The sequence below is a fragment of the Protomyctophum parallelum genome (genome assembly GCF_964188405.1).
Source record: "Protomyctophum parallelum genome assembly, chromosome: 12".
Classification (NCBI taxonomy): domain Eukaryota; kingdom Metazoa; phylum Chordata; class Actinopteri; order Myctophiformes; family Myctophidae; genus Protomyctophum; species Protomyctophum parallelum.
Window position 1 is genome coordinate 28,122,938 of NC_139712.1, and position 27,988 is coordinate 28,150,925.

At 45.6% G+C, this 27,988-nt stretch overlaps 1 protein-coding gene across 5 annotated transcripts in view; it reads right to left on the reverse strand.

Moving 5' to 3' along the window:
• Positions 1–27,988, reverse strand: part of cacnb2a (calcium channel, voltage-dependent, beta 2a) — a 102,886-nt gene that overhangs the window by 32,557 nt on the left and 42,341 nt on the right. For 4 of the 5 annotated variants that reach the window (XM_083778586.1, XM_083778585.1, XM_083778589.1 and 1 more), the window contains one exon: positions 2,744–2,863. In XM_083778586.1, the coding sequence (XP_083634712.1) occupies positions 2,744–2,863 (120 nt within the window). Of the gene's footprint in view, positions 1–2,743; positions 2,864–23,517; positions 23,910–27,988 lie in introns of those variants that run through there. The other variant, XM_083778588.1, reaches the window with a different exon arrangement.

Below are 27,988 nucleotides of genomic sequence, written 5' to 3' on the forward strand. Positions count from 1 at the left end.
GACTGTGACATGTAAAAATGTATTAAATGTTTAAATTGTTGACCATTGAACAAGGAATCTCTTGTAAGATACTGGAAGCTTGCGTGCCTGCGGCATGCTCACGTCTAACGCCTGTGACATATCACGGCCACAAAGCAACACTGTTACACTGAAGCGTAAACGGCACTTCAGCATACTACGCATACGTCACGGTCTATGACTTGCCCACCCGAACTGTTGCACAACTTGTGCAACTTCATATAGATTTGAAGAGCTTATACAGTCCCACACACAGCCATACAGCCTGGAGTTAAACTACAGACATGCTACAGAAGAATATGAAGGTCTCGTACCAGACCAGAGTCCTTTCCTGTTTATCTACCAAGACTCTGGCTGAGTAGAACGACCTCTGGCTTGATTGCTGCTTCTGGTCCAGCACAGCACAGCACAGTATATCGTCACTGTCGAGTATGTCCACAAGTTACTTTTCAAGGAATCGAGCGGCGCAATAGTGCAGGCAGTCACGGCCAGTCACACACGGCCAGACTGTTGTTCCCCAATCACCCTCCAACCTCATTTGCTAACAAGCTACGTAGCACATATACTCCCTCAATCCTACACTTTACCACATGCTCAGCAGCATACAGTCACACAGTACCTCTTCTGCAGCTTGTCAGTGTTCAAACTCCCTCCACCTCCCCTTTACACTACAGTATAAAATCCACAGGCAGATTTTATCACCTTCAACCTAGCCTGACCTAAGCAGAGACATTTCTGGCCTAGATGGGAGGGTCGCGCCTCAGAAATGCGCGCACCCTGATTGGATCTCATCGATCTGTCAGTCACCCCCGGCCCCTCCTCTCCCCCCTAGTGCAGCGCTACGTCACATCATTTAGAGCGACGCCCACCCGGAAGGGTTGACTCCCACTTTTAGACTGGTTCAGCCCACGGCTTTTTCCAGGCTTTCATCTTTCGCGCAGACGAAATGAAAGCCTGGGTATCGAGGCTACCTTCAACCTGGTGTCTCTATTTCCACCATGTCTATAATGAGAATAAGTGAGGGGCGCTCTTATCCTCGTACAGCATCATCGCCGACTTCTTACTGACAGTTAAGAGTTGAAAGCATCCTAATATACAACATATCAATGTTTGTGTTTACACAGTACACTATGACGTAACATTGTCATTCATTGTTAATGGGAATGTAATGTTTGTGTAGAACAAAGTCTGTGCACACACACTAAAAGCTGGACATACAGTATAGGAGGGGCTAGCGCCCCTCAATTTAGATCCCCTTTAGATCAGTTGTATAAACCTAGGCCTATACGTTGTTATACATTTCAAACCAGATGCTACCTCTGTGTCTCAGTAGTTGTTGCTATACATGTAGCAACATTGTTTTCTTTATTCTAATAATAATTTGAAGGTTTTCAGAAACCTTAGGTTAGGTTTTAGGAGTTTTAGAATCGCCCCAGGTCCAAATGGGCATGAAGCCTACATAATGTACATTTGAAAGTAGCAGATCAAAGAATAAAATGGCATCAAAACTTCCCTACCAGACATATCGTGAAATCAGTAACACATATCCGCACAATAAGACGTGTTCAACGACTGCACAAGGCATCGACTCGTCTGGAGCTTACATCAGCTAAGTACAGACAGCCCTCCATTAGTGATATGACCCGGTGCACAGAGAACATGCTCAAGCTTAACTTTGTGCCAGTATACATCAGCGCTATACGGAGGTGGGTTGCTGTGAACCGCCACCCATAAAGCATTGCCGCCAGAGAGAGTGTACACTTCCCCTGACCCCCCAAGGCCACTCCGTTTCTCTGGCGGATAGATAGACCACTGGGAAGTTATTTTGTAGCGCTCGTCTATCATGCAAAATGCCAGCCAGGGTGATCCATGCCAGGCTATCTGCAGTGCTACAGCCAAGTTATCTTTTTTAATTACTGAGCAAGAAGAGGCAGACTGACTGGGATATATCAACACAGTGCCACTGTACAACCTGTACTGTACATACAGTACAGGCTCTAATAGCAACACAGTGCCACTGTACATACAGTATACAGGCTATAATGCAGCCTGACTATTGAATTATCCTGTGGGGTGGAAACCACAGAGCAGCTCGAAACGTCAACGATAATAGGATAATTTCACCGATCGGAGGCATGAATCATAACAGAGCCAGTCAATTTGACTGGCTAGATATCTGATTGCTCCGCCTGTTGCACAGGCTGTGTTTATTTGTTCAAGTCGATGAGACTTTGCTCTGATTAATGGTGGTGCGGGTGTGCCTTCTCTCTTGAGGCTGAGACTGCATCATTACTAAAGCCTCTTTAACACATGAACTCGGGACAGCAGGGTATCGGGTTGGGACACGGTCCGTTGATGCCCCGTCACACATTGAGCACACAGGGGACTGTCCTGCACACAGGAGTCTGACACAGGGCAGGAGAGCATTCCACAGCACGCACACACACACACACACACCCCAGTATCCAACTGGGAACCTCACGGTTTGCTCCGGACACTCTACCCCTGAGCCACTGCCGTCCGTTAAATGCACATGTTAGCTTTTTCCCTCCTTCACAGAACGACTCGGGAGCGATGCAGTTTTTTCCTTCGACATAACATGACAAACCGCAACAAAACCAAAGGACTGTGTGTAAAGATCAAATAAGCCTATGATTGGAAAGAATGCGTGTATTTCATTTAATGCTTGAGAAGCGAGGTGGTAAAGAAGCACAGCATTACGTACCTTGGCCTTGTCGAGCTGAGCCTGCGCCTGGCGCTCTGCCTCTCTGCGCGCTGCCTCCTTATCCTCCTCCAGGGATACATCCGAGTCTGATGGACGGCTGGTGTAGGAGTCGGCCGAACCCTGGAGGAACACAGGACAACCACACCTCAGTGTCTGTCGCACAACGTGCATATCGGTTGTAGGCTATAGTGTTTGCTTATATATAGGGTTCGGATCCTAAAGGATTTGAACGGCTCCTTAACGGTCTCCTCTTAACGGTCCGATTCCTTCACAGTTCCAAATAGACCCTTAAAGGTCCTGTTACTCCAACGTTAGGCTGGTCCTTGGCATTAAAAGGTTTGACAACCACTGGTATTGTAATTCTATAACATACGTGAAGTCCACATACCAGCTCTGACAGTGGGATAAAATTTGATTCATCAATGTCGGATCCAGTTCCTCCGGTCCTGGGTCCCAACCATATACACACATAATGGACGTTGCTCTGGGGGGATACTCTTTTTGACACTGGGACTGTGTGTATTTTGTATTGGGTATAATATACCGTCTTACTCTGCATCTGTAACTTAACTGTTGTGCTTCATCTGGTGCCTGAATTTTCCCCGTGGGATCAATAAAAGTCAATTTTATTTTAAACCCTGCATGAGGAAGGCTTGACAAGCTCATTGTGACTACGCGTGTGAACCCCTTGAGCCACCTATTTTCAAAATTCACAACTGCGATGCATCGTGAGCTTGCAGAACTGCTATTTCTGAAAGGTTTAACCCATAATGTCAAAACAGCGCCCCCCGTCAGGGTTTAAGGCATTAACAGTTCTGAAAAGCACCAGTCATCCCAGGTCACCTGATCGCTGAACACGGAGAAACAAGCGAGGGCACATATTACTAAAGCACCATTCACATCTCAAAGAGGAAATAGCAGACCTAATAGCGCACCTAAGCTCACAAAGTGAGTTGTGAGCCATTATGCCATTGAGCTGTTGTGAGCTATCTTTGGGCGCCCGACACCATCGTGTGATGGAGCATAACTTTCGCTTATTGCCGTAAATAGCTCTCTTCTTCTGTAAATCACTGTAGCCGTTGCTATACACCCAAAGGGACAATTCACAAAACCACAAGATCTAAGCCAAAGGTATTGAATAATAATAATAATAATAATTAACGCTTCTTCTCTGCCTGACAAGGCAGCACGACAGCTAATCTCTGTCTACACACACACCACACACTGCACGTGCACTGCACACAATAATACACATGGACTGTACTCTATCTCTCTCACACACATACTGTACACCACAGGACTTCTATTCATCCACTGTTATAATGAATAGAATTTAAACACTACATTTAAACACACACACACACACACACACACACACACACTCACTGATTCAGATTCAGATACCTTTATTTGCCATTGTGTAAAATTTGCTTTGACATTGACATGTGTGCATTTCTTTTTCCTTTTTTCACATATAACGAAAAAACGACAACAACACAAAAACAACACCGTGCAGGAATTATAAATATAAAGTGCAGAGTTTATGGAATAGTGCAAAAAACATGTCCGGTGACACTCCCTAGGGGGCAGGGGTGGGAGGGAAACCAGAGTCATTTAGCAGCCTGGCGGCTGAGGGGAAGAAGCTCAGTCTGTGGCGGACTTTTTTAGTGTTCAGCAGCCGCAACCGTCTCCCAGAGGGGAGCAGGGTGAGGAGGCCGTGGCCAGGGTGGGAGGGGTCGGCCATGATTTTCCTTCCTCTCTTCAATGCCCTGGAGTCGTGCAGGGACTTGAGGGAGGGCAGAGGACGGCCAATCACCCTCTCTGCAGAGCGTATCACCCTTTGCAGCTTGGCGAGATCTTTCGCAGCTGCAGCGGGGAACCAGGTGATGATGGAGTGAGTGAGAATGGACTCAATGATGGCTGTGTAAAACTGAGCCATCATGGTCCTTGAAAGTCTGAACTTCCTCAGCTGCCTGAGGAAGTACAGCCTCTTCTGGGCCTTCTTCAGGAGGGCCATGATGTTTAGTTCCCACTTCAGGTCCCGAGAGAGAATCATGCCCAGGAACCGACATGACTCTACTGGGTTAACCTGGGTGCCTCCCAGCGTGATGGGAGGGGGCGGTGCTGCGTTCCTCCTGAAGTCCACCACCATCTCCACTGTCTTTAGAGCGTTAAGCTCTAAGTTGTTGTTGCTGCACCAACTCCGCAGCCGCTCGATCTCCCTCCTGTAGGCCGACTCATCCCCTTTGGAGATGAGGCCCACCAGGGTGGTGTCATCCGCAAACTTCAGGAGCTTGACGGATGGGTGGAGGGAAACAGAGCTGTTGGTGTACAGGGAGAACAGGAGTGGGGACAGGACACAGCCCTGCGGGGAACCGGTGTTGGTGGACCTAGAGCTGGAAATGCTCTTCCCCAGCTTCACGCACACACGCATATGCATGCGTGCGTGCGTGATATGTGAATAGATATGTGAATCCCTTGACTCCTTCAAAACCGCTCTCAAGGAGCACCTACGGACGGCTGCAATTCAAAACTTGCCCCTTATATAGTAAATATAGTCTGAGTCCCCCTACACACCCCCTTTTTCCCTTTTTTACTTTCTTTATTATGATGATTTCCTGTTTTATATACAGTAAATGTATATTTGTACGTCTCTAAATGTTCTGATGAATTGAAAATGGTGGACCCTGTTGTAAACAAGTGTAATGCTTAATCATGGTGTCGTCCACAGTTTTTGCTGTGAAATAAAATCAATCAATCAATCGAGTCTCACAGAGGCGTGTATAGGCTTATGGGTCCATTTGGTTCCATTACTACATTGATGGGGGTCCTTGAAAATAAAAAAAGTAGAGGGGAAAAAAGGAGGGGGCCCAATAGAGCCCTGGGGAGTCACATCATAGAGGTAAATAGGGTTTAAGTGGTTAACTAAAAGGAGTGGTTCTCAAACCTTTCTCTACCTGGCCACGGACCCCCATCTGAATATCTGCTATAATATTAATTACCCCAGGAACCCCTTCATTTCATGACCCCGTGGCCGCCTGCCTGGGGGTCCCCAGACCACCAAACCAAAAGGGGAACCGTGTTGGCTTCAGGTGCTCTACCTCCACACCACGTCTCTCTCTCTACCTCCACACCACGTCTCTCTCTACCTCCACACCACGTCTCTCTCTACCTCCACACCACGTCTCTCTCTACCTCCACACCACGTCTCTCTACCTCCACACCACGTCTCTCTCTACCTCCACACCACGTCTCTCTCTACCTCCACACCACGTCTCTCTACCTCCACACCACGTCTCTCTACCTCCACACCACGTCTCTCTACCTCCACACCACGTCTCTCTACCTCCACACCACGTCTCTCTCTACCTCCACACCACGTCTCTCTCTACCTCCACACCACGTCTCTCTCTACCTCCACACCACGTCTCTCTCTCTACCTCCACACCACGTCTCTCTCTACCTCCACACCACGTCTCTCTCTCTACCTCCACACCACGTCTCTCTCTACCTCCACACCACGTCTCTCTCTACCTCCACACCACGTCTCTCTCTACCTCCACACCACGTCTCTCTACCTCCACACCACGTCTCTCTACCTCCACACCACGTCTCTCTACCTCCACACCACGTCTCTCTACCTCCACACCACGTCTCTCTACCTCCACACCACGTCTCTCTCTACCTCCACACCACGTCTCTCTCTACCTCCACACCACGTCTCTCTCTCTACCTCCACACCACGTCTCTCTCTACCTCCACACCACGTCTCTCTCTCTACCTCCACACCACGTCTCTCTCTACCTCCACACCACGTCTCTCTACCTCCACACCACGTCTCTCTACCTCCACACCACGTCTCTCTACCTCCACACCACGTCTCTCTCTACCTCCACACCACGTCTCTCTCTCTACCTCCACACCACGTCTCTCTCTACCTCCACACCACGTCTCTCTACCTCCACACCACGTCTCTCTACCTCCACACCACGTCTCTCTACCTCCACACCACGTCTCTCTACCTCCACACAACGTCTCTCTACCTCCACACCACGTCTCTCTACCTCCACACCACGTCTCTCTCTCTACCTCCACACCACGTCTCTCTACCTCCACACCACGTCTCTCTCTCTACCTCCACACCACGTCTCTCTACCTCCACACCACGTCTCTCTCTCTCTACCTCCACACCACGTCTCTCTACCTCCACACCACGTCTCTCTACCTCCACACCACGTCTCTCTACCTCCACACACGTCTCTCTACCTCCACACCACGTCTCTCTCTCTACCTCCACACCACGTCTCTCTACCTCCACACCACGTCTCTCTACCTCCACACCACGTCTCTCTACCTCCACACCACGTCTCTCTACCTCCACACCACGTCTCTCTACCTCCACACCACGTCTCTCTCTCTACCTCCACACCACGTCTCTCTCTCTACCTCCACACCACGTCTCTCTCTCTACCTCCACACCACGTCTCTCTCTCTACCTCCACACCACGTCTCTCTCTACCTCCACACCACGTCTCTCTCTCTACCTCCACACCACGTCTCTCTACCTCCACACCACGTCTCTCTACCTCCACACCACGTCTCTCTCTACCTCCACACCACGTCTCTCTCTCTACCTCCACACCACGTCTCTCTACCTCCACACCACGTCTCTCTACCTCCACACCACGTCTCTCTCTCTACCTCCACACCACGTCTCTCTCTACCTCCACACCACGTCTCTCTCTCTACCTCCACACCACGTCTCTCTACCTCCACACAACGTCTCTCTACCTCCACACCACGTCTCTCTACCTCCACACCACGTCTCTCTCTCTACCTCCACACAACGTCTCTCTACCTCCGAATGAGAAACAGAGACTGATTAGTGGGTAGTAGAGTATACTGTATATGAATTAAGTATTAGCGAATTAATGGGGGGTGGGGTCCGGGGAGAGATAATAAGAAGCATCCTCCTGCCTTCCTTGTCATAACGAACTATCTCTGCACTGGATTCTAGCTAAAGTAGTGGAGTCCAGGGACCCCCAGGGGTCACTGAGGAGGTTCCAAGTGGTCCCCAGCTAAAATGATGGGTTCCTAGAGATACACAATATTAAAGTTATGACCAATATCCGATCTCTGATTATTTACAGGGTCATATCAGCCGATACCAGTGTAATTGCATCATCAATATCGATGAAAACAATCAGTATTATTTTTAGACGGATTTGATACCAATGTTCATATTCATGGGATACGCTACCGATTATATGGCGCATCTCTGGTTCCAAGTGGTTCCCAGCTAAATTAGTTAATATATTTCAAAATCAGTTTATCCCCATTTTATTTAAATTATCTAATGATGCGATCTACAAGCTCACAATGCTCCAACAATGGCTTTTTTTTTCATTGAATGTTTGGGGTCTCTGGCAAAGCGTATTTTCAGATAGGAGTCCACAGCCAAATATACAGTACATGATTGTCTCTATAGCATTGTGCTATAGAGACAAAGGGGTATTCCTGCAGCCACAGTCGGTTTGCATGATTTCATCATGTTAGCCTGGAGACCAGACAAATCTGCCACAGGACAAAAAACAATCCCTGGGGAGATGTGTCTGGCACTCCTCAGTTTGAATTACATTTTGCTCACCCCAGAGTTGTGGTTGACCAATCAGAGCGCACTATTCAAAGAGAGATTGTTTGTTTTTAACTTGTTTGTAACCGCCCATTTGGAAATAAATCTTCCACATTGAAGTTCCAGACTATAATATCTACGCAGTGATATTACAGTGTGGCCACATGCCAGGCTAATATCATGTCAGGTCAAATGAGTTGGAGGACATCCGTCCAGTGGGTCCGAGCATGAGGAAGGTGATACTGTTATCTGCCCAGAACATGACAGTCATGAATGATGACAGAACACGCTACACTGCACCGCCCATCATCACTATCAATAAACAACCACACAGCTCTGCCCTGACCCCCACCCTGCAGCCACTGATTGATGGTATCTGAATGGATGGACACACACACACACACACAGCTTTCCAAACATTGCTTGCATCATTGACAGTACATTAACGTTGCCAGTTACAACGGGTGTGTGTGTGTCTTTAGATGTTAATACAAAGTCAGTTTAGGTTGAGATGTTATAAAATTGCCACCAACGTTTGCGTGCCGTGTCAGAAGCTGTCGTACTTCCAGCACGCGCGCACACACACACACACACACACACACACACACACACACACACACACACACACACACACACACACACACACACACACACACACACACACACACACACACACACACACACACACACACACACACACACACACACACAGCTATGAGAACACACACAGACATGGATGTAAACATACTTAAAGGTGTGCTTACATCATGTACATCAGAGCTCTTGACGCGACCTCCCTTGGTTCGTTTCAGTAGTCGGATCCAGGTGGCCTTCATCAGCCACACTGGTCACACAGTGTTCTGTCCTGAGCCAATAGCCCACCCGCCCCCCCGCCCCCACCCCACACACTACTGCCACTAGTACTACTACAACTAGTAATACTTCTACTAATACTAGTCTACTAAAAGTCTTATAACTACTGCTGCTACTACCACTATTACTACTGCTAGTACAACTATTACAATCACTGCTATTCTACTACTATTAGGCCTACTACTATTGCTACTACAACTACTACTAACTATTACAACCACTAGTGCTACGACTGGGCTACTTCAACTGTACTAGTGCTACTACAGCTAATAACTGCACTGCAAAGTTCAACACGATGCGGCTACAGGTGCATTTGAACCTATATGGCTAAAAGCCTGGCTGGTATCCTAATGCACCGGCGCTAAAAATGACGCCCCAAACAAACAGGTCTGGAGGATTGTGTCCTGGTACTACCACTGCAGCTACAGTACAGCTAGCTGGTCGTTACAGTGTATACAGGTCCACATCTATGGGTGGTGTTGAAGCTGCTGCTGCCACTGCTGAAGACGAAGGGGGAATCCACAGGAGCTGCTCTCTCTCTCTCCCTCTCTCTCTCTCTGCCACCACGTGCATAATCTCAGCATCTCAACTCGCTCGCTCGCTCCTTCGTCCGCCCGGGAGCCGCTGCTCAGACTCGCCGCCTGCAGCATGCAGGAGCAGCCGTGAGGCGGTCAGCCAGGTGGCTCCTCGCTGACTGTCAATTCTTCCTTCCCTTTACGGCTCGGGCTTCAGCTCCGGTATCCCCCACCCCAGCTTCACTCGTCCTGCCGCATCGTCCCTGCCATGTGGTGTTACCACGGCTCCTCTGCTGCCATGATGCTGATGATGATCCTCCTCTACAGGGGAGGAAAACAGACAAGGCGTGCGGCTTGTTTTGCTGTCGTCTTGTCTGTTTGTTGGTGGTAGTGCTCTGTATGCAGCCAGCGGTGCTTTGCTTCTGCTGCTGATGTGAACGGAGCTGTGGTGGTTGCCTGGCTGCTGCTGCTAGCGCGTGTTCTCAGGTGCTGCTGCTGTTGCCAAGCGCTGCAATGCTCGCTGTGTCTTTGCATGCCCGTCTGTGCTGTGCATGTCCTGCACCCTCTCTCCTCCACAGCCTCCCCCCCTGTGCTACCTCTAGGATTCTCTCTCTCTCTCTCTCTCTCTCCATCTACCCCCCCCCCCCCCCCCCCCCCACCTCTCCTCTTCTCCTCGTTTTTTCTTTTTTTTCAGCCACCCCTCATAGTCCTTCCATCTGCTCATGGCTCTATGCTGTGATCCGGCATCCTCTGCTTATTTACTTATTTAGCTGCACATTTACACGCTGTGCGGCCGCGCGCACACACACACACACACACACACACACACACACCCCCCCCCCCCCCTACTCGGAGGTGAGGATCACACTCCCCACATCTATATGCTCACGCTTATCACACACTCATCGACACATGTAAAAAAACAAAAAAAACAACAGTGTATGAGAGAGAGGCAGAGAGAGACACAGTGAGAGAGAGAGAGATACATATTACATGGATGTAAAACTATTTCTGACAGAAAATGCAATGCAAAAATGCAATGCAATTTTTACAAGATAGTAATAGTCTTCCCTCTAAGTTGCAATGTAAGTTTGCACTTTAATTTATTCCCATTACCTTTAATTGTACATACATAGTTTGGTTTTCTCATGCCAATAAAGCTACTTTTGAATTGAACTGACACAGAGAGACAGCGTTTCCAGACCTGAGCCTGCTCACAGCTCTCCTCGTGACTGATGTTGACAGTAGTGAGGCAAGGGACAAATTTTCGACTTTTAAAGGTAGCACCTATCAGCTCCTCTGTGATTCATTACATGTGTGAGCAGAGCCACATGGGACAAGCAGGGAGTCATTGCTGCTTTAATTAAACCCTCCAAATGGAAGAGGCCGAGGACAAAGGACTCTTAAATACATCCTCTTTTTTTTTTCCTGACAGGTTGGTCGACATACGTCTGACCATAATAAGTTCCACCTGGTTGACCTGTCACAGAGCGCTGTGAGGTCAGCGAGCGGTCAGTCTGCGGAGCTGCAAACGATAGTGGTGCAAAGTAACAAAGTCAATTTACTCATGTACTCTAATGGCACAATGTTGAGGTATTTTCTACTTTACCGTTTTCAGTACGTTTACTTTGGCAATATTCGTCCTACACAAAGATTAAATTCCCATCGACAATGCATGGAGAATTGACGTCATATGTGTCTAAGCAAATCTGTTTTTTTTAGTATACTTTCTACTTTTGGTACTTGGTACTTGGTACATTTTTACTCCAATACTTTTGTACTTTTACTGAAGTAAATGTTGAATTCTGGACGTTTAGTTGCAAAAGAGTAATTCCACATTGAGTTATTGATACTTTTACTTAAGTAAGAAATTTGAGTAATTTTTCCACCACTGGTGAGGTCACGACGAGTTCTGCGGAGCAGTAATTGAGTAATTGCGGCTTAGTGGTCACATGCCCTGGGGGCTCTCTCTCTCTCTCTCTCTCTGACCGTACATCATGGGATGACACGCTAATCAGCTGCAGCTCATCACAGCCAATCAATGACACGGTTGCGTGCGCCCGGTGTACCTGCCTCTCGACAAGCACCCGCCAATTTTGCCACGTCTCACATCAAAGGGGAGGCCCGGGTGGTGTGTGTGTGTGTGGGGGGGGGGGGGGGGGGGGGGGGTGAGTATGATGATAATTTTTTTACCCCATTAAGACCAATTAGCTTAATGACAGAGGCGGTTACCTAAGCTAGATTATGATTTGGACGGAGATGGAGAGTGACGCAACAGCAAACTGACTGATGTTGTGGTCTAATTATGTTGTGGTTGGACACAAGGTGGACTGAGGTGATGCTAAAAATAAGCAGGACTGTGCAGAAGGTCAACAGTCCTGTAAACCAGTGTTTCCCCAAACACCGGGTCAGACTCGGGAGTGGGTTGTTATTGTGGGCTTTATTTTGGTCGAGAGTACATTTTCCTTTCCTAAAAGATATTCCATAAATTTGAAGAAAAAACTACATCTTTGTTGTGACCGAAGGTCGCAGTTAACTATGGAATCATGCATTTCCCGTCAGTGTGTGTGTTGGTTGGTCAGGGGGGGAGGCACGTAACATCACGTGACATCATCAGGGATGGAGCACGTGTCATCAATTTTAAGCCCATATATGGAGATCCCTGATGTCATCAATATTAAGCCCATATATGGAGATCCCTGATGTCATCAATATTGGCCAACAACTCTACATCTGACCTCAAACCCTTAGATCTCCATGGAGCTGGCATGTTCTGACATTCCATATGTTGATCCTTCCCCATCCATCCTTCCTCTTTGATGTCTCCCTTTTGACTGATACAGTACCTGTCCATTTAATTTAAACTCTAGAAGGGCCTGCCCCAATGTTATTAGTGCAGCCGCGCCCGGCAGCCGGCAAAAACTAGAGTTCTTAACAGGCCCGAAAATGAAGATCTTACCCCCCCATGCCAAAGCGCCAGCGCTGACCCAGCAGTCTGCTGTCACCCAGGCGGACGCGTGGGCAAGGTCGCTTCTCGCCCTCAGGCGTCTTACTGGTATTATGGGTTTGTGCTGTAGATCAGTGTCCCGACGTTGGGAGTCCCTTAGCCTCGAGCCCTGCCGCAGACACATTTCTCAGTCAAATTTCTCGTTTGGGTCGCAAGCAGCTAAACGTTTGGGAACCACATTACTTCTGCAAAAGATTATGGGTTGATTTCTCAATAATAACATTTACAGTGTTATTATTAATAATAACATTTACAGTGTTATTATTAATAATAACATTTACAGTGTTATTATTAGACGCTTTGCATAACAGAATCTATAGAATGTGTACTCTATTCATTTAATTCTTTGTTTATGTACGTATAAGTGCTTGTAACGCAGCAAAGATCAACACTGCACGGAGCGTACACTGCCAAATACTGAACTGGTGTTGGTTTAAGCCGAAACCGCAGTGATATTGGAGCAACCCCAGAGAAACGGAAGTAAGGCTCTAGCTTCCCAACATGTGACCGACCCAGGTGATACCTGCTATAAACCACGCACTCAGTCACACACCAAGAATTTAGGGTAGCTAATCGGTTTCTTTACCCCTTTTTAGTCATTATGCCGATGAATTCCTCCCCCCAACACATTTTTGTGTTGTCACTGTGACTGCTGTTGTATCCTACTGACTCACCTGCCAGTGGGGAGCCCCCACCGGGAGGACGTAGGACTTACGTGTGTGACGTAAGGCCTATGACACAACCTGTCATTGACCAAATTCGTATAGTGGTCATTTTGCTTTGCGGGGAGGGGGTTCAATGGTCATATCGATCCCCTCGGACAGGGGCCCTTCGACGTGCAGCAATGGCATAGCAGTCACCACAACGGCACGGCAGAAATCACTAAAGCTAATTAGCACCATTGAGCGGGTTGTCTCTCTGCATCCGGTGTGTGTTGGCTTGGCGTCACATCCAGAACACGATAGCTGGTACTGTATCTCTAAAAGTACGAAAAATTACATCTATATTTTAATAAAGATAATGTTGGCTAAATGTTTACTGTGTACATTATAAAGTGTTAATTTATCTCTTAATTAATGATCACCCTAAAATATGTATATAGGTTGAGTATAGGTTAGAAACTTGTCTCATGTCTCCCTGCAGTCACTTTGTTTACAAACCAAATCCACGTGCAGGAAGTCACAGACTTTGAGACCCCATAGCCTGGAGGGATGTGACGCTCCGATTGGTTCAGAAACTTCAGAGCCAGCGTTTGAAGCTGAAACTTCAAAATAAAATGTGCACCATTTCCGTTGCCCGTTAAGAAATAATTTAGAAAGTTAAGCAACCCAAAATAAGCTACTTTATAGGCCACATCACATGACCACTTTAAACCTATATTGTATACATCAGCAATTTGAAATGATCCAATCTAGTAGATAAAATACATCCTGAAATAAAAATGTGGAATATTTGGAAGAGTTTTGAAACATTCTAAATCCGGTATATGGAGCCAGGTTAGTAACAAATGACATGAAAATATTTGAGGATCACTGGTTTAAATAATAAGCAACTAGAAAACCAGACCCAAAAACTGCAACTACAGAAAAACAAGCCAAAGTTGCTTATAATAAGCGGACATGGCAACACCGCCCCTTTCATGGGATGAGTGAAGGCTTTGTCTTTCCAGTCCATGTCCTCAGGAAGCACAAGACATCTGCAAGTCTGTGATGCATTGCATACTCTATGTAACTGATGGCCTGAACCATATGGCCACACATGTAAACATCACTGTACCTGCCAACAGCTGCGATACAACGGAATCGTGCCAATTTGCACACAATTCTGACAGAATACCATAACATTGGCAAAAAACACAACTGGTAGTTCTGATGAACTGTAACTGTACTCTCGCGCGTGTGTGTGTGTGTGTGTGTGTGTGTGCGCGCGATTGTGCGTAGCCATTGGCTGTGAGTTGAAAGGTCAATGACTGGAGGGGACAAAGTTAAAATTGGCAAACATTCCCCCAGAATAGGGATGCCGGGGGTTCAAGTTGTAATAAATCGCTAATGGGGTAATAGCTGACAGGACGTAATATTTAAAATATCAATATTCATAATTTATTATTTTTGAATTATTAAAATATTACAATATAATAATTATATTGCTCACATCACTGTATAATGTAACATGAGTTCTTGGACAGACTTGCAATAAATATTCCAATCTGTACTTTTACTGTAAATATTGAGATAGAATACACAACGACTTCTTAATGAAAATCATATAAATTTATTAAAAATCAAAATGTGTTAAATGAACCCTTTTGATCATAGTAAGGTCAGGTAAAAGTAAATAGTGATAGCTCATGAAACAAATAAAGAAAGAGAAACATGAAATAATAAAGAGGTTTCAAAATTAGCAGATCCACATTCAAAATGACAATCTACCCTGCCCTGAACGCTACACTCAGTTGCCATTTTTCATGTGAGATATGCTCGCCTGTGTTGTGGAGGAGACGTCAGCAGAGGATGGCAGGCCCGGGATGATGTAGCTGCATGTTGCTAGCCAGGGAGGCTAGTGGCTGGCGCCAGCCATTGTCTGTAGCTGTACATCATGTGGTAGCTGGGGCCGTGTGCTGCTGAGCTCGCCCGGGCGGCTAGGGGCAGCGGATGGCAAGCCCAGAAGGATGTAGCTGGGCGGTGGTTTTGTAGTCGTCAGAGGCAGCTTGCTTCCCCGGTTTCCCTCATCGGGATCAGCTGTGCGTTCTTGGTGACGCTTGGCTTAAGCTGACCCTCTTGAAGATTTGAGCGGTAGAGAAGACTTGAGGTGTCTTATCCTCGCTGTGGTGTTGAGAGGCGTGTAGAGAGGAGCTGTAGTCAGTTCAGTTCTGGGTTGCCCCCAGAAGTCGACCCAGGGCCTGGTCAGTGAAGGAGAGCTGTGGGGGGGGGGGGGGGGGGGGGGGGGGACATGTGTCTACCTTCCCTACTCCTTCGCCAGTAGATGAGAGGTAGAGAGAGCCTGAAGAGAGAGAGATGGCTGCTTGGACAGCCATCTTATATCGAAGAGGCGGAGACTAGTGGTCCTTGTCATGCAAGGAGCTGTGAGCTGTCATGGGTGGCACTGCCCCTCTGCTTAAAGCCCAAAGTACTACTTCTGCATTAGACAGTCTTAGGGAACTCCTGTTAACACATCTGACTGAATATTTGGAATCAGCATGAATTTATACATATATATCAAACAGTACAGCCGTATGTCAATTAGAGGTCAGGCAAGTCAGAAAATAATTATTTACAGACACACATCACATTAATTCAACACGATATATATTGTTGAACCATATATATTTTGGACCAAAGACATGCCAGCAAAACAACAACCAAGGTAAACATTTATCAGTTTGCAGAGCTGATCAATGATCAGACTTTCTACTAGTCTAGTCACGTGGTCAAGTAGCGATGTAGTGGCGAGATTAATGGGAGACTAGCCCTATATGGCCAATCAGACGGCTGATTTCAGCCTTCTGCTGGGACACTAAGCCTGCTCTCCCCCACCACACCATGATTAGAGTCTGCAAACGCCAGCCCCACTAAGGTAGAATATACAAGAGAATGGAATGCAACCTGATATTATAACGACTTGAGTCATTTCTTGTTCATCTTCTTTCGAATGCTAACACAACTTTTGCCGGGGAATTCTTCAAAATAATGGCGCTAGAGTGGCAGTAGATATGGCAGATTTTACTCTGAAAAGCCCCGCCTTCCGTTATACCCCCCAAAACCGGGAGGCATAATCTTCCGTTCTTACCTCGCGCTGTCACATTTAAAGTCTCTCTAGAAGCGTTTATTTTCCAAACGAGATGCTTCCTGAAGACAGAACCCTTTTGGTCAAAACCATGGAGAGCGCCCTAGATTTAGAGTTATGAGCCATTCTAATGCAAGATACCGTTTACGGATAGTGGAAGCTCCTAAATGCGCAATTCACATATTGTGGTTAATGCTGGCGGGTAAGGCATGGCATATTATGATAGAGTCCACAGTGTACTGTTTAGTATTGGTTGATGACATGTATTATTGTGTTATTTTATATGATACTGTATGTTGATGAATTGAAACCACACTAGAAAAAAAAGTTTCTGACTTATGAAGTATTCAATCAATCAAAAACCTCACCCCCAAGTTTCTTCGAATTATTACATCGTTCTCCGTGCACGCTTCTTACGTGACGATTTACGCTGTCATTGTTGACTAGTGGCTCAATGCCATTTACTCTGATTTCGCGCTTGTAAGTTGCTCTGGATAAACGCCTACATTGTGAACTGTAACTCAAATGGCCTCATTATTATGTAATTGAATTAGCCGTAGCTGTCGTCACCCTGGCTATGACACGTCTGTGAGTAAAGGCTCCATTATTATAACAAGAAACTGAGTCACTGTGGTCCGAGACCAACAGTATATCACACAACTAGACTGAGGAACGACGAGGACTCCTCATGCCAAGTGGTGTTCTGCTCCGTTCTGGCTAATAGACTGGCTGACTGCAGCAGGGGCTGAGAACAAGGAAAAGAGCCGGGGGGCTTGGCACGACTCATTTTTGGCAGGCACCGACATTATTTAGTTTCGTCTTTTGTCCCGCCATCTGTCCGTCAACGTGCACCACACTCGGCGAGACACTAAGTAAATTGAATCCTCATTTTGCAAACAAACTGTCTTTTTCATCAAAAGGGCAGAGAATTTAGGGATGGCACATGACGGCCAAGAACATGAGTTGTGAGGCTGCTGCGAGGGGGGCAAGAGCGCTACCGTTCAACCACAAAATGGAGGAATGAGCAACACTAATGTGTTCCACTGATTACAGTGGTGTAAAGTAACTAAGTACATTTACCAAGTACTGTACTTGTGTACAATTTTTAGGTAGTTTTTACTTTACCAGAGTATTTCCAGTTTTCAGTACTCTGCTACAACTCAGAGGCAAATTTGAAATCTACAAGCTCAGAATGTGCCCCATCGTGACACATTGTTAGCTTGGAGATCGGTTCCTATTTTCAAAGATTCTTATACATTTTGTACATTTGAAAACTTGTGAAATCGGATATTCTGCATAAATGAATACTTCTTTTGGTACTTCTATCAAAATATACGTATTGTACTCACTCATTATGCAGAATGTCCCATTTTGCACATTTTCAAAGAACATTTGAAAATAGATCTACACATTGTGGGCTATTTTCAAATGGCCGAAATGTATAGCTGAACTTGTGAAGTGGTTTATGTAGGTTTCTGTAATTTGTAGTTCTGTAGTTTATGTAGTTTTACCTGTAGTTTTATGTAGTTTTCAAATAATTGTAAGGGAGTAAAAGTACAACATTTGCCTCTGAGATGTAGTGGAGTAGAAGTAAAGTACTGAAAATTGGAAATACTCCAGTAAAGTAAAAAGAAAAAGTACATGCATGCGTAAATGTAGTTGGGTACTTTCCACCACTGTATTGCATGTAGAGAGATAGAACAAAGGCTAGTGATGGATAAAGTGATAAAGGATACAGTGAGGACATGCATGGGGGAGGGGTGTATAGAATAATGACCCCTCTGGCGTGCTGGAAGAGGGATTGGGCTGCATGGATTTGAAGGTGACACTGACAAAGTGTCCACCCAGCATTGTGCGTGCCAGACCTCCCCTCTCTCCACTCCCATGCATTAGATAAGTGCATCATCCCATCGCTGAGATGGACTCCCAGGCTGTCAATCACGTGACAGTGGTCCGGGAGAGCGATGTGGCAAAATGATACGGGACTGACACTTAAGAGAACCACACTATAAGCTATGAGAGTTCTCAAAGTGGGGTCCATGCCAAATAGATTAATATACCATCAAAACTCAGTTTAGGCACTGTAACTTCATTATACTTTGGCTATTCGAATAGCTGATCAGCTGAAGCTCACAGTAGATAAATCAGTCATTACTGTAGAGAGGGCTGCAGGTTCTCGCTCCATCCCCGTATCAGCACCTCTCTCATCAATTGGCACTCTATAGCATTGGTTCTCAAAGTGGGGTCCGTCTGGAGGGTCCCCAGCAAAACATAGTTAATACAGCGTCACAATCATTTGACCACTTTATCCATTTACATTGGCTATTCAAAATAATACATGCACGGTGTGTCACTTCACGCTGTGCTGCAAGCTTGTATATAGGCTTGAAATGTTTGATTAATTTGGATTTTATTATTATTTTTGTAATACATCTTCTATTCTAGGGTTCCCTGGCTGTCACAAACAATTTTTAGATGAGGGTCCGCCGCCAAATTTTGGGGTCCTTGACATGAAAAAGTGCCATCCCCACCTTCGGCTCATAACCGAGCCAGCGCTAAACCAGTGTTTCAATCAATGGTTCGGGACCCATTTTTATGGGTCGTGGATCCGTTTTTTATGGATCACAGGTAAATATATATTTTTTACCTACAAAAAAAACATTTTAAAAGATAAGTCTGAGAAACCCGTGAACTAAACCCCTCCAGTGTCCTAGGCTGCTCCTCTCACACCCAGCTCCCTCCTCAGCTCAGCAGTGACAGCTCTGCTGCCAACATAATGTACTGTAGGCTGATGGCTGACGAGACCAGTGTTGCCAGATTTCGGGAGAGAAATAAGAAACCAGGTCTATGAAAACAAGCCCAACTAGATAAAGTGCCCCTCGGGGTACAGGTCTTCACCAGGGCAGGTCAGGTTGTGGCCTCCTGGTGGTGCTATAATAGGCCAATGTGAAAAGGGTGCCATTTCTTCTTCTTGTGGCAATTTAATGATTTGAGGCATTTTGATCCAAAAATGTGTATTGCAAAAATCCACCTGTTGGTGGCGCTATAACAGGCCAATGTGAAAAGGGTGGGATATATTCCTCAGCCTAGTAGGAAAGACTGTGAAAGTTTTCATGTAAATTGCACGCTCTGTTCATGATTTGAGGCTTTTTGTTCAAAACAGGCCAATCCTGAAAAGTTTGAAAGCCAATGTTAGCCAATTAGGATGGAATCTGAAATATCGGACAGATCCGTCTTGAACACATGACTATAGAGATAGTGTGTATTTTTTTTTGGACAGAATCTGGAGGAGTAATGTTTTTCACACAGTGCTATAACAGGCTGTTCTGGAAAATGTGGAGCAGAGGTTCATCGTTGGCATCCAGGGTGTGTGTGTGCAAAATTTGGCATCTACCGGGTTAATGGTGCCGGAGATTAGCTGTACACAGACGGACGGACGGACACAAGCACACACACACACACACACACACAGAGTGCAAAACACTCTTTCCCTATGCCTTTGGCTTGGTGGAGACAATTAGCAACTACACTTTTTAAACAAGGCCACAAAAGAAAAAAAAGCGCAACCAAAAAGCGCTACCAATATTGAAAGCAAATTATATTGAAAACAACTACAGAAAACAAGAATGACTCATGTCATAACTGCCAGGTGCAGCGAAGAGACTATGGTTTTATCTCCCATTGGCTTAGAGGTGCTACAGGCAGCCAATCATGAAAACGTGTCCACTAGGTCCTCACTAGTCTCAACATCGATAAAAGCCCAAAGTCGCTTACAATAAGCAGAAATGGCAACACTGCTGACAAGGAAGAGGGATACATTATAAAATAGAGACACAGAGGGATGGGTGGGGGTCGGTGTGGCGTGCTTCGTAGCGCTATACTTTGTGCTTGCATCATCAATATTGCAGCGGGGGCGGTGGGCTGGTGTATATGAATTAGCAGGACCGTGGATGATTGATCAACGCTGCACGGCTCCTGTGGGGGGAGGGGTGGTACATGTGTCCAGCTGAGCGGCGGCACACACACACGGGACTATTGGATGCATGGCTGCATGGGACTGCACGTCTGCTTTTAGGCTGTTTGTCTAAGCCTCATTCGGAAGGGAGGGGAACGCTCACAAGACCGTTTATGCACCCAGGGACCTGCGTTTCCGAGCCAGAGCAATGATTTATTAAATGTTAGGTTAAAAACGAGCAGTTTGGAAGTCTATTTATTCCAGGTCGGCGCCTGAGATGCATAAAAACTACAGGAACAGAAAATAATGTACAGAGCGATGTGTGTTATTATGATATAGTATTCTACTGTACATCATGATGTCCATATAGACCAGGGTTTCTGGGAGTGCCGTGGCACCCGAGGGTGTCCTGACGCAAATCCAGAAGTTTACCGCATAATAGTTAGATAATATTTGGAATTGATCCATATCACTTCAGTTGAAACACTTAGACCCTCTAACTCTACTATAAAACAGTTTCACTGTACTTTTTCAATCGACACTAACTTTCTTTGGTAAAAATAGCCGATCTACAATACGTCGCTTGTAATCAATCAATCAATCTATCTAGTTCAAGTGGTCAAGTTATTCAAGTTATTCTGTCCTAATGGAAACTGATATTTGCAACTCGTCTCATACTGGCAAAATATTTACATATTTACGTATCATGACACATGGGTGCCATGGATGAAATAATTATTTACAGGGGTGTCCTGACCCTGAGCCAAAACATTTTGAGGACCACTGCCATAGACTTTTCTTTTTTTGTTGTTTTGTTTTTGTCATGACCTTTGACACAGTCATAGATAGTTAACGGGGCCCCACGTGGGTCCATTTTACACTAAATGAATAGTGAGGATTTTATCATAATGGGACAGAGGCATCATGGACACACATCACGCGTGATTGATAAGAGATGTGCGGCGGTGTCTCAAAAATAGCACAGCACACTGCACATTGCGAGCTTGTAGATTTGGATGTTTTTGGTGCGCGGTAGTCTCGCGTAGCCAGACAACTATTCCACAATCTCCGAATGCTATATATAGAGTCTGGAGTCTGGACCTATAGCCCACCATGAGCTGAGTAACGGAAGCTCCCATTTCCGTTCAGGAAAATATATTTTAAAATATCTTTAGAGCTTATTTTTATTTCCTTTTCTGCTAAGCAACAAGCTATATATGCTTAGATGATTTCTATTCATATTAGGATAAATGTGCGCGACTGTGAAGACGAAATGGAAGTGGCGAGGAGGCTCCATAGTTTATAGCTCTTCCGTTGGCCCAGACTGTATGATGAAGTGTTTGGAACAGTCTGGTAACATGAGATTATAGGTGCAAGGCAACGTCACACAATTTATATATAAATCAGGCATACAGTCGTGCCAGTGGGATTATACAGTACTATCTATCTCTATCAGATTGCACACACACACACACACACGTGCGCACGCATAGAATTTCGCACATGCTCAAGTAGTGTTTCGATGTTTGCCCACAGATCAATATATTGTTGAACATAAAACCAGCAGCAGCACCTCAGAGACGTGTGTGTGTGTGAGTGAGTGAGTGAGTGAGTGAGTGAGTGAGTGAGTGAGTGAGTGAGTGTGTGTGTGTGTGTGTGTGTACTACATTTGGGTAGAGGACAGGTGGTGAGATTGTCACACTCCCACTGTGGAGTCAACTACAGAGCATAGCGGTAGACAACAGCATTTGTCGCACGCGCGCACACACACACACGCACACACACACCCTCCCTCTTCACACCCAATCGTGATGAGTCATGTGTGCACTGTGCAGACACTAGTACCCTGAGACCAGCCTGAAAGAATAACTGCACTAAATAGCACTAGACTGATTATAGCCACTGCTGCATGCACATGTGTCCAGCTGTGCAATTGTGTGTGTGTGTGTGTGTGTGTGTGTGTGTGTGCCTTCAAACTGTCCTTTGAAGGCTGATTAGCCATTTAGTATGCGAATGAGGATGATGGCATTCAAGTGGGATTCATAACTAGTTGTGTGGCACGGTGCAACAACGTAGCAGATCTATACACTCACAAAGTTACTCTCGCGTGACAGGTTGTGTGCTTGTAGATCCGCTATTTGATGTGCGACATAGCACGCTATTAAGTATAAATCGGTCATTACTGCAGATAGACAAGGGCCGCAAGTTTCCGCTCCAATATTCCCATACACACACACACACACACACACACACACACACACACACCTTACATTGAGTCTACTAACAACAGAAAGGCAGCTGGTGCTGAAAAGGACATGTTATAATAGCAGGAAATACTTGAATCCAGCAGCAGTACTACGCTCAGAGAGGCTAGATGCTCCTCTTGCATCTGACAGCAGTGAGTGAAGCCATGTTTTGCATCTAACTGGTCTTTCTGTGTGTAATAAGTCAAGCCTGGCCCAGGTGTTTATTTTCTTTCGCTCGACATAAGCTGTTAGTGTTAACTACTGTTGCCGGTCTCCACTTAAGGCTAAGTAATGGCCATGCAGGGTCATGGCCATGCAGAGTTGCTTGCCCCTATAAAGCAGCCCCCAACCCGACTCCCCCGAACACCCCCCTCCCTCCCCTCCTGCACACTACAAGAAAAGAGTCACTCCAAGCCTCTTGAACAACCAACTGAGTGACTAAACTTCCAGGAAAAGTGATAAGTAAGAAAAATAGGAAGTTTATCGCTACACTCTAGTCTAGACCTTTCCACTAATGACCCCTCCATTCTTCGGGACTCCCTCCCTACTTCCTCTTTGTTCAGTGAGGCGGACATCAGCGGAGAATGGGAGAACTTTAGCTAAATCGGGTCCAGGTAACGAAAGCATACCCTGGGACGAGCACTTGATGCACATGTTTCAAAGCGTAGCCTTTAATGACTCTCTCTTTGTGTGTGTGTGTGTGTGTGTGTGTGTGTGTGTGTGTGTGTGTGTGTGGCGGCGAAGCCCTGCAAAATAAACTCACCACATCCGACTCCTCACTGCCGGACCGATACATGTCTGCCCTACCCAGCTCTGCTCCGTTCCCGTCCCGGACCGGGAGAAAGAAGGGGAAGGGGGGGAGAAAAGAAAAAGAAACAAAAAGCCCCTCTCAGCTGCAGCCCATCTCCTCTCCGAGCTTGTTACAGGAACTCTGTCCGCCTGCGAATCCCCCCTTGTGCCGACACGGGGGTGGGTGGGGGGGCGGAAGGAAGGAAGGAAAAGCTCAACCTTTAAGCCAGAGTGAGAGAAAGCTGTCCGGGCTGTAAAGTTAGTTCCTTCTCGGCCCTTCTATGGCCTAATTCAGTCCGCACAGCTGAGAGGGCAGAGGGGAGACAAACCTCTCTTTCCCACGCTGGGAGAAGAGCACTCCTTCAGAACGCCACGACCGTCCTCCAATCCCAAAACAAGGTCCCCCCCCCGCCCTGCCGCCTCTTCCCCAGCCCCTCTCCCCTCCCACATACACACGCACGCACAAACACACACATACACAGCCAGTTAGGAAGTAAGTATCTCTGGCCAACAGGGACGGCCTGAAAAATTCCAGAATGCAGCGAAAGCATCTGGGGGAAGCTCTTTTAATGTGCGTGTGTGGAGTGTGTGATCTGGGAAGTTTACATGTGTGGCTCTCTATGCCTTGACTTTGAGGAGCGGAAGGCTAGAGAGAGAGACTAACTCACTGTAAGTCCCAACACATGTTGGGGCTTGAGACTGAGGAACGACGTCAGGAAGTAATTATCTTCACCGTGTCGACAGAAAATGCCATATTCACCGGCGTGATCAACAAAGGATTCCCGAGTCGTAAACTCGATTGTTCATTGGTCGACCAAGATTTAGCGCACAACGGCGCACAACATTTGCGTTACAGCGTGTAAGGGAGTTATAAATGTCTGGGTTTTTTTTGGGGGGGGAATAATAAATAATAATAAAAACATGCTGTAAACATCCATCTGGTCAAGTCAATAAAACTGTTATATGTTATATGTGAAGTAAATCAAGTGACACAAGTAGTTTAGTTTTTACAGTAGTCAGGCAGTGCCAATGTCATGCAGCTGGTACTTGTCTGGAGTCTACGAGACTGTGGTGGTTACAGTAATGAAGCCCACTCACTTCAAAGAGAGTCTCAGACTCAGATGATCCATCTTTTCATAGTTAAAGACATCAGAGAACACTGCAGGCTGTGATGTGTGCTTAGAAAACGCAATAATATCGTGCAAGTGGTTCACGTAGCAGAAACGAAATGTCAAATATTCTGTAAAAAAAAAGAAGGGGGAACACGACAAGGCGCCGTCAAATAACCTTTGTAAGACCTTTGTGTGGCGGGTGCCGCTGTCACAAGGTCGTCACGAGTGTCCAAAATTAAACCATAACGAAACTGGTCCACTTTCCCTAAATCAAACAGGAACGATAATAAATGCCACTTAGTCCATGAGACACACACTGTTCGCTATGACCGAGACCTACAGAAACATAATACAAAAATATTGCACGGATGGGTGAGTTCTTTTCAGGCGTGCAAATAACAATAATACAATTTTACTTGTACAAATAAAAACAAGGAACCTAGATGGTCCCTGGACCCCACGTAGAGAACCCAGGTATCGGATCCGTACTCTGTATTGACAAGTGTTCATATCAGTGACATCGCAAAGATGTACTTTTCAAGCCAAAGAGTACATCTTTGTGATGTCACTGATCATAATATGATCAACCTGGGGTCATATTATGAACCCAGGTTCTATAGACCTCCAGTTCTAGGCTAAATAGAACAGGGGGGGACTTTTTATTATTATTTCCACACAACTAATATTATTAATGACGTTTACTCAAAACGTACATAGTTATTTTAGACCACTGAACACGACTGACATGTATTAGTACTCCTCCACGAGATGAAACTACAACGTGCACCGTGACAAATGCACGGAGGAAAGAGATCACCCATTCCAGATGGCTAGATCATTTGAGATGTCTACTAAATCACGCCGATAATAATCCCAGGTCCAACATTTCCAAAAAGCTACTGCACCGTTTTTCTTTTCTTTTTTTCCGTGGTTCTGATGTAACAAAAGGTAGAGGTAACAAAAGGTCAAAGGCACCTGAAGGGTGGAAAAGCAGACACTAATTATGCCTGCTGTCCCCAAAGCCCGGAGCCCAAAGCGTGTGATGACAGCTGACGGGAAGCTGTGATTCTGGTACCACGGGGCAGCTCGCTTACACAACCACCACTTTACTCAAACAACCTCAAAATGACACAATTTAAGCAATTCAAGTCAGTGGTTATCACACTTTTTCTTATTTGTGACACGGACACTCCCCAGAAGACAATATTTGTGTGTGTGTGTGTGTGTGTGTGTGTGTGTGTGTGTGTGTGTGTGTGTGTGTGTGTGTGTGTGTGTGTGTGTGTGTACATAAAAAAATAGTAGATGTACAAGCTTGTATATCTGCTATTATTTTAATAACCAACATATAAAATATGGATCAAGTGGTTAAAATGATTGTGATGCTGTATTAACACATTTTGCTGGGGACCCCCTACAGTAGATACCATGGTCACATGGTATTGGGCAATTTTTATATAGCGATAGAGCATAGTGTTCATATGGTATTCACCATATTCATAATCACACGGTTACGGTAAGTTAACACCCCGAGCGGCAAGGACGGAGTTCTCCGTTCAATCAATTAGTAACGCCCAGCGCTCAGGACAGAGATTGATAAAAGGACGGAGATTTATTGATATCAAAACCGATCGCATCGCTCCACAGGCTGGGAGCGTCTGTTGCGCAACATTCAATGTTATTTTCCGGTGGGACGTCATCGAAAATGTCCCCCCCCCCCCCCCCCCCCACCATTTTAGCCGATGAGACCGAAAATCCTAAAATGTGAATAACTCTTGATCTAAATCATAACGTCCAATTCTAAGCAAAGATTATGTGTTAGACGGCCCATCGCGGTCCCGTCGCTAGTCGCGTTAGAAGAAAATCATACCTCCCGTTGTTGTTGATCGCATCGGGAGTGTTTTGGCTACATCTAGCTACATCCGGGATAGCGCCTGTTCCGTCGCTAAATGTGCTCCGCTGCTATAAATCGCTGGTCGCTCTGATTTAACTTTTTCTGTTTTGTACAGTATGTGTCTATGGAGTTAACATTATTATAGTCTAATAGACCGGGTGTGGTTGTAATATTCAAATATGTCTTGCCTGTATATTTTTTGTTTCTTCCTGAAAGCTGAAAGCCTTCGAGTCAAAAGGCCCAATCGAAATACACCACTTTAGTGACGCTTTATTATTGTATTTTGCGACATGCTGTGATTTTGTAGATCTGCCATTTTTAAAAGCAGTTTTATACATTTGGAAACTTGTGAAATGGGACGTTCTGCAAGTATATTTCAATGCAAATGCTAAATCAGATCAGTACTTTTATTCAAGCACATTTTGACAGAATATTTCTACACTGTGGTCTTGGTACTTTTACTTGAGTACAAAATGTTGAGTACTATTTCCATCACTGGTCGGACCATGTTGTGCATGTTCAGTTGTCTGCACAGTCTGCTGAACTGAATGCCGCTGTATAGCCTGTGGCTTATTGATCGGCAGATACACGCACACCGGCTGATGTAAGCACATGTGCGCTCATTGACAGGAACAACAAGCCTTTGGAGCATTCTTATGCAAATGGCTTACACTGCAGTAACCAATTATATTGTACTGAGGCAAAACAATCAACATGTATAGGCTACTTTTCACCACATCACAGTGAGATAGAATTATACTATATTTATTATGGTTTATATCTAACCTAGCTTTTATATTTAACCATCACTTATAGTACTTATAATACATCATGATATCTTGTAGCTTTAGGGGCCAAGATGTCTCCGCTAGGCCCGATAGCTGTTGTTTTTGTTACAGCCCATCTTGTTACGGTTCATCTTGTCCATTTCATCACTATTTCGACACTGCTCGATTGTATATTTGGTGTAGCTTTGTAATTGTTTTTTTTAGCTACTTTTATTTTGATCGTTTTTCCTTCCATTTTTGTCATGCCTTTTGATTGTGTTTGTGCTGATCTGTTGCTCTTTGTTTTATTGCCGGTCTTGTTCTTTTGTTGTTCTTTCCCCCCCCGTTTTAAACATGTACAGCACTTCGGTCGTCCATTGGTTGTTGAAATATGTGCTTTATAAATTGAGTCCAGTTGAGTCCTTGTAAGCAGCTAGTATGGTACAATGATCTGATCCTTGCACTCGTGGGCAGAACTACCTGTACCACCGACATGTTACTGTACTAGGTATTTGCACTTTACTGGAGTATTTCCAATTTCCAATACTTTTACTTCTACTCCACTATATCTCAAATCCAAATATTGTACTTTCACTCCACTACAATTATTTGAAAACTTTAGATACTAGTTACTAGTAGTTAGATTTTGATTATTATTACAAAACATAGCCTAAA